At 40.4% G+C, this 7,500-nt stretch overlaps 1 protein-coding gene across 6 annotated transcripts in view; it reads right to left on the bottom strand.

Moving 5' to 3' along the window:
• LOC123501253 (period circadian protein-like) overlaps positions 1 to 7,495 on the bottom strand; it is a 43,972-nt gene extending 36,477 nt beyond the window's left edge. For 5 of the 6 annotated variants that reach the window (XM_045249986.1, XM_045249988.1, XM_045249991.1 and 2 more), the window contains exon 1: positions 7,256 to 7,495. In XM_045249986.1, the coding sequence (XP_045105921.1) occupies positions 7,256 to 7,277 (22 nt within the window). In that variant the 5' untranslated portion in view covers positions 7,278 to 7,495. The remainder of the gene's footprint in view (positions 1 to 7,255) is intronic. The other variant, XM_045249987.1, reaches the window with a different exon arrangement.
• Positions 7,496 to 7,500: the final 5 nt, after the last annotated feature.

The raw sequence follows: 7,500 nt of genomic DNA, 5'->3' as shown, positions 1-7,500 counted from the left end.
AGAGAGAGAGAGAGAGAGATTTATAGTCTGACTTGTTGAATGGCTGACTGATTGGCTGACAGATAAGACTCTTTATCTGACTGACTGACTGACTGACTGACTGAATTACCCACTGACTTAACTAACTCACTCACGCGCGTTAGTGTGTGTGTGTGTGTGTGTGTGTGTGTGTGTGTGTGTGTGTGTGTGTGTGTGTGTGTGTGTGTGTGTGTGTGTGTTTTCACGTGTTTATATAAGCACAGACACGCCACACACACACATGGGGTAGACTGTGTGTGTGTGTGTGTGTGTGTGTGTGTGTGTGTGTGTGTGTGTGTGTGTGTGTGTGTACTTGAAGGGTTTCCAGCAATGAAGGGTATGTGTGGGAATGAGGGGGCAGGGGTAGAGAGGGTGGGACAGAAGGGGGGGCGGGGTAGGAGAGGGGTGGGACAGGAGGGGGCCAGGCTAGGAGGAAGGGACTGAGACAGGTTACCTTGATGACTTGGTAAGCCAGGTGTGGACAGGTAAGCACTCATTGGCCAAGCATTAGCGTGTGTGCGTATGTGTGTGCATTACATAACAACAAGAACAAAACAACAGCACCAAAACACCAAGAACAGCAAAAAACAACAAGAAAAATACAACTAACGATAATTTTTTGTGTTCTTAAATTCGTTGTTTAGTTCAAGTCAAAGCAATGTTACCGTGTGTCTTTTATTTCATTTATTTATTTTATTCAAGGGTAACAAAAGATTAAAAAAGAGAGAGAGAGAAAAAAAAAAGGCCCACTTGAAATGCCAGTTCTTGTTATGAGGCCACACCACAATAAAGCCGCCACGTGCTCTGTTCACGATAGATAAACAGACAGATAAGCAAATAAGTCAATAAATGCAAGTGTTCAGTGTTTTCTTGTTGGTAAATGAAGAACAGAACGAAAGAAAAAGTCAAATTTACGAACAGAATGACTGCAAAATGATGCCAAAATTCTTGATGACAAACTATATTGAGATGATAGAAAACAGTAACTTTATAAATGTCATTGAGGCTACAAAACAACAAAATTTTATAAAGTCGGAGGAAAAACAGCTTTACAATGAGAAACGACGATGCCAAACAACAATCGCTGAAAACAAACACCAACTTTATAACGTTAGGAACCAAAGCAACAACATAGATCACTCATAAAGCAGGAAGAAAAAAAATTAACGATACAAACTCTATAAAGCACAAATCACCAAAAACAGACACCAACTTTATAACACCAGGAGCCAAAACACCAACACAGATCACTAAAAAAAAAAAAAATCAAAATACAAACTTTATAAAGCACAAGTCACCAAATCAGACACTTTAAAGCACGAGAGACAAAGATAAAGTTACATAAAGCATTAGGGAGAAAACATAGCTACACAGATACGCGGCTGATCGCTAAGTACGTATAAAGCACAGATGAGTCAGATAAGGCCAGATAAAGCAAGGTTAGCGATGGAAGATACTGTAGATAGGCCGGTGTTGGATCACAAGATTAGAGATAGAGAGACAGGAGGATGAAAAATGCCATTAGGAGCCACAACAGCTTAGGTCACATGGCGCCACTATAAGATTAACATTAACCTCTGAAGTACCATGACGCGTTTTCATATTAATTTTGTTTACTCTCTCTCTCTCTCTCTCTCTCGTAGAAACAATAAAGAAGCTAAAGATATGAAATAACCATCAGTTAAAATTATGAATCCATCCAAGTGAAGAGAAATTAAACACACACACACACACACACACACACACACACACTGGTTATTCTCAAAGACCACATAAATGAATAGCTAGATTTTCAAGAGCGTGTTTCCTGTGCATAATGCAGAAAAGTTGCTAATCTGTCACTAGAACCGTGAAAACATCCTCAACATCGCGTCGTTCTCTCACCATGTCCGTTTTCTTAGGCCAGAATCATGACCAGCCGGCTTTCTTTTCAAGAGTGCTTTTTCCTGTTAATAATGCAGGTATATTAATCTGTCACTAATACCTTAAAAAGACCCATAAAAAAAAAAACTTCAATTGGAGTGTTCAGAATGTTCTCTTATCAAGTACGACTAAGGGGTTAATATAAGGGTTTCAATATGATGCTAAACACTTTTGTACGAACATTCCGCGGTTTGGTAGGGAAGTCTGCGTCAGAGAATTAAGACACACGTGAGGGAAGGACTGCCTACACCTCACCACAGGCAATGCTGAGGCAGAAATGCACCCATGGGCAGTCTTCGAAATTCTTGAAATGTCTCCTCTCTTAAATGGCGCCCAGAAGGAAAGAAAGAGTGGAAAACAGGAAGGAAGGAGGAAGGAAGGAAGGAAGGAAGGAAGGAAGGAAGGAAGGAAGGAAGGAAGGAAGGAAGGAAGAAGGAAGGAAGGAAGGAAGGAAGGAAGGAAGGAAGGAAAGATGGATGGATGGATGGAAGCAAGGAAGGAAGGAAAAATTAGCATGTTTGAAATTCTTGAAGCATTCCTCGTCTTCTAAATAACAAGAAATAAAAAAAAAAATAGGATGAAAGAAGAAAGGATGGAAAGTTTGTTAGTATGCAAGAGGGAAACTAGCCACGGGAAACAAAAGACAAAAAAAAAAAAAAAAAAAAAAAAAAAAAAAAAAAGGCCCAATTGAAATTTTTGAAACATTCCTTGTCTTTTGAATAACAAGGAATAAAACAAGGAAGATAGAAAGAAAGAATGAAGAAGTAGTTATGTTTGACTGTTAGTGTCTCGTCTTTTTATAACAAGAAATGAAAAAAAAGGAAGGAAGGAAGGAAGGAAGAAAGAAAGAAAGGATGAAAAATTGGTACGTTTGAAATTCTTGAAGCATGAATGAAGCAAGATAAAAAAAAAAAAAGAATGAAGGAAGGAGGAAAAAAATTGCTAGCATGTCTGAAATTTCTGAAACATTCCTGGTCTTTCAAATATCCAAGAAAGAAAGAATGAAAATAAAGAGAAAAGGGAAAGAAAGAAGGAAAGAAGGCAAGGAATATTCCTATGATTAAAATTCCACAAACGTTCCTTCTCTTAAGCAAATCAAAGCAAAAATAGATAAATAAATGAACAAATAAAGGAAAAAGTCAATAAATACGTAGAGCAGAAAGCCTCGTGTGTCTCGTGTGGCCTGGCGGTTGTGTCCATCTGGCTCTTAACTCGACGCTCTCTATAGGCAGTGCAGATTATGACACCTTTTTTTCTTTTCTTATTTATTTATACCATGTGGGCTTTTCACGGGAATGTATGGGCTAAAGGGGATACTTTTTTAGGGTACCTCCTATCTCAAAGCCCACCCGCTAGGAAACCGTTGCCCCAAGTGAGGAAGCCCAACCTACACTCGGACCGTGGACAGGATTCGAACCCGTGCGCTTGGAGACCCCTCGGACCCCAAAGCACGCATGGTTCCACACACTTGGTGATACACTGCTATTTTGATCCCTATGAGCTTGCCACACCTGACGCCATCTTGAAGTACCACCAGGGATCTTATACAGTCCATACAAGGGGAGAAAATACGTGTTTTTATTCAAGATTCCTTTGTAAAGTGGAAGAAAATGGACAACTGAAGCAGGGAAGACCATACAGGAATACAATTGACAGAAATGAAGGAAAGATCAGATTTAGAACACGAAGTACATAAAGTTCGTTTGGTATTATGTAGTTCAATTGACAGAAGTAATGAAGTTGTAGGAAGAAATTGGTTCTCAGAGATCTAGATACATGAAATAAGACTTGGTATTAACCCCTTTAGTACCAGGACGCGTTTCCATATTCATTCTACTTACTATTTAGTGATTTTATACAGCTTCAAAAACTTATGTCGGGGATTAAAATAGTGGAGACTCTGACCATTCATTTTCCAACCTCTATAGACCCCTTCTAATGTAAACAAAATCGTCTGATCACACCTACAACTCAAGGGAAAAATGCGTCCCAGTACTGAAGGAGTGAATTAAGTAGTTTGTGTTGTTGTCTGTGCATCATTATATTCTTAGTCTCTGGTGTTTACGATAATGAAGCAAGATAATGAGAGTACAACAGGTAGGAGCAGATCAAGATAGGTAAGATTTCATAGAGTGATTGCCTCGTCCGTATTCAGAAACGCTTTGCTCTCTCACCACGACTTTTTCCCAAGACCACAGAGATGATTAACGGAATTTTCAAGAGTGTTTCTCCAATTAATAATGAAGAAATCTTGTCAATCTTACTCTAGAACGGTAAAAACACCTTAAAAAAATCTTGTAAATTTAGATAAAGCTTTCTGAAATAGTGGAGGTAAAGCACAGAAACGCTTGAAAATACGAGTCTATGTTTGATGGCTTAGTGCTTCTCCTCTTGTACTTTTTAATCTCTGCTGTTCACGGTAATGCTGGAACAAGATAACGATAGTACAATAGATAAAAAGTAAAGATAGGTTAGACTCCATACAATGACTGCCACGTGTATAATCTAATGCCATCTTTCTCATACACTCTTTAACCCCTTCAGTACCATGACACATTTTTCATATCTATTCTGCTTACAATACGGCGATTTTATACAGCTTCAGATACTTACATGGGGGTTAAAATAGTGAAGAATCTGGCCATTAATCTTCTGACCTCCATAGACCCTTCCTAATGTAAATAAAGTTGTCTAATCATACCCAAAACTCATGGTAAAAATGCGTCCCAGTGCTGAAGTGGTTACCGGCGCTTACAAACAATAAGAACAATACTAAGGAAAACTAAATGATGGGACAAGAGTGTAAGCTAACGATGGAGCAATCTAGGTCGTCTGTCCCACCTACACCTGACCATTACGCCTTGCTGGAGAAAAAGAACGCGCCTATACCCTGAGAGAACCTGCAGCCTCCTTTGTGTTCACTCCCCCAGGTGTTTCATAGGACCCCTTGTGTTCTCTCCCCCAGGTGTTTCATAGGAGCCTTGTGTTCAGTCCCCCAGGTGTTTCCTAGGAGCTTTCACCCATTTGATTTATGAAGTGAAGTGACGGGGTGGAATATTTTTTTTTTTCTTTTTAAGTAACAAAGGGAATCTGTCTAGGGGCAACAAAATTATTAAAAGAATTCCCACAAGTTTGAGATGCCAGGTGAGATGAAAATATGGTGAAAGATGGTGAAATTCAAGAGATAGTGAGATGAAATGAAGTCAAATGGTGAGGTAATGAGTGAGGTGAAATAGAGAGACTGCAGGTGGTGAGGTGAGATTAGCGCAATGGTGAAATGAACTGAGGTAAAAATAAAAAAAAAAAATGGTGAGATTGGGTAAGATAGACAAATGAAATGAGATAACAGAATGTGAAAATACAGGTAGAGAGACGAGATTAGGAGCATGGTGAGATAAAATAAGGTGAAATGATGAGAGTATATGTACAGGTGAGATAGAATGAGACAATAGATAGTGAGATAAGACAAGGGGAGTTCAAGATCAATCTGTGTGTGTGTGTGTGTGTGTGTGTGTGTGTGTGTGTGTGTGTGTGTGTGTGTGTGTGTGTGTGTGTGTTTAATACCCTGGGCATTAAGCGGTTAGGTAACATGAATGAATTAACAAGAGGCAAGCTGTACTCAGGTATAGGTAAGGTTCGGTACGGTAAGGTAAGGTACGGTAAAGTAAGGCAAGGTACGGTAAGGTAAGGTACGGTACGGTACGGTAAGGTGAAAGGTGAGGCGATACAGTGAGAGAGGTGGGTGTATGTGTGCGTGTGCGTGCAGTTATTTGAGAACACGAAAGAACTAAAATGGGTGAAGTGAAATTGAGATGAGACGAGTATTAAGTGAGATGGTGAAACAAAACATGATGATCTGTATGATGAGATGAGGAAATGAAACGAGAATAGGTCAGATGAGATGAGACGAGGAGAGGTGAGATGAGGTAGAAATGAAGGCAGAACAAAACAAACAAATAATATAGAAGAGAAGAAAGACTAAGGGATCGACAGAATAAAATACAAGAAAGAAAGATACAATAATAAAGCAAAAGAAGGAAAGAAACGAAAATAAGATAAAATGGAGCGAAAAAGACAAACAATGAAGAAGATGAAATAAATAAGAAAAAAGAAAGAAGATACCGCAAAGCAAAAAAAAAAGAAAGTAAAAAAGGAAAAGCTGAAGAGAGAGAGAGAGAGAGAGAGAGAGAGAGAGAGAGAGAGAGAGAGAGAGAGAGAGAGAGAGAGAGAGAGAAAAGTAGAGAGGGTTTCAGCGAGTGGCTATCAACGTGCTGCAAATCGATGGTGAACTAAGCAGGCACTGGTGATGCTGTGCTGTTCATGCGCCTGCTGTTGCTGCTGCTGGTGGTGCTGGTGCTGCTTACCTACGCCCCTCGTGACCTTTTTACTTCTACCTGCCTCCTACTCCTCCTCCTGACGTGGCGGTGGCGCTGTTGGTGGTGGTAGTGTGTGGGTGGGTTCAATTAATGGTAGAGGTGGGCGAAACAATCAAAGGTATGTGATTGTGGTTATAGGTGGAAGTAGTAGTAGTAGTAGTAGTAGTAGTAGTAGTAGTAGTAGTAGTAGTAGTGCTACGTGACAAGGTGGTACTCGTGATGATTGAGATAATAATATAAAAAATGGTGTAGTGATAGTGGATATCAGTGTGTGTGTGTGTGTGTGTGTGTGTGTGTGTGTGTGTGTGTGTGTGTGTGTGTGTGTGTGCCATGACGAACAAAATCTGAGACGTAATAATAGTACATGCCTTACTACTACTACTACTACAAATAACAATAACAACAACAACGAAAACAACAACAGCCACACAAATAAAACAAAAGAGCGCAGAAAAAAAATGAATGAGAGAGAGAGAGAGAGAGAGAGAGAGAGAGAGAGAGAGAGAGAGAGAGAGAGAGAGAGAGAGAGAGAGAGAAATAACCGCGTCCTTGTACTGAGAGAGAGAGAGAGAGAGAGAGAGAGAGAGAGAGAGAGAGAGAGAGAGAGAGAGAGAGAACCACATCCTTGTGTCCTTGTACTTGAGAGAGAGAGAGAGAGAGAGAGAGAGAGAGAGAGAGAGAGAGAGAGAGAGAGAGAGAGAGAGAGAGAGAGAGAGAGAGAGAGAGAGAGAGAGACCAAAATATATGGGTCACATAGACCCTACACGACCAATAAGGCTCACAACACCATCTACAACACCAAGACTTCCACCCTTAATGACACCCACGCGCCACACAGGCACGCACAGGTGTCCAGGCAGGCGCAGGTGTAACAGGTACCACTGCACACCTGACGGAGGCCACAGGTATGCAATAAAGCACTAATATTATAAACTTACCTCCGCTCTCAGTGTCCGCCATTATTACTATTTTCTCAATTTTCTCACTAATCAAGCCACCTGCATCACTTCAGCCTTGATCTAACGCTGCCTCAGTCTTCATATTTATGAGTTAGCACAAGCACTTTCTTTAATAATCACTAGGTAGCGTGTAACTGGTCACTTTGTAATAACACTCGTCCGGTCAGCACGCACACCCTCACTCGCCCACGTCAAGGTAACAACTGGGTGAGAGGGAGAGGACA

Source organism: Portunus trituberculatus, chromosome 9, assembly GCF_017591435.1.
Source record: "Portunus trituberculatus isolate SZX2019 chromosome 9, ASM1759143v1, whole genome shotgun sequence".
Taxonomy (NCBI): Eukaryota; Metazoa; Arthropoda; class Malacostraca; order Decapoda; family Portunidae; genus Portunus; species Portunus trituberculatus.
This window is presented reverse-complemented; position numbering and strand designations above follow the sequence as displayed.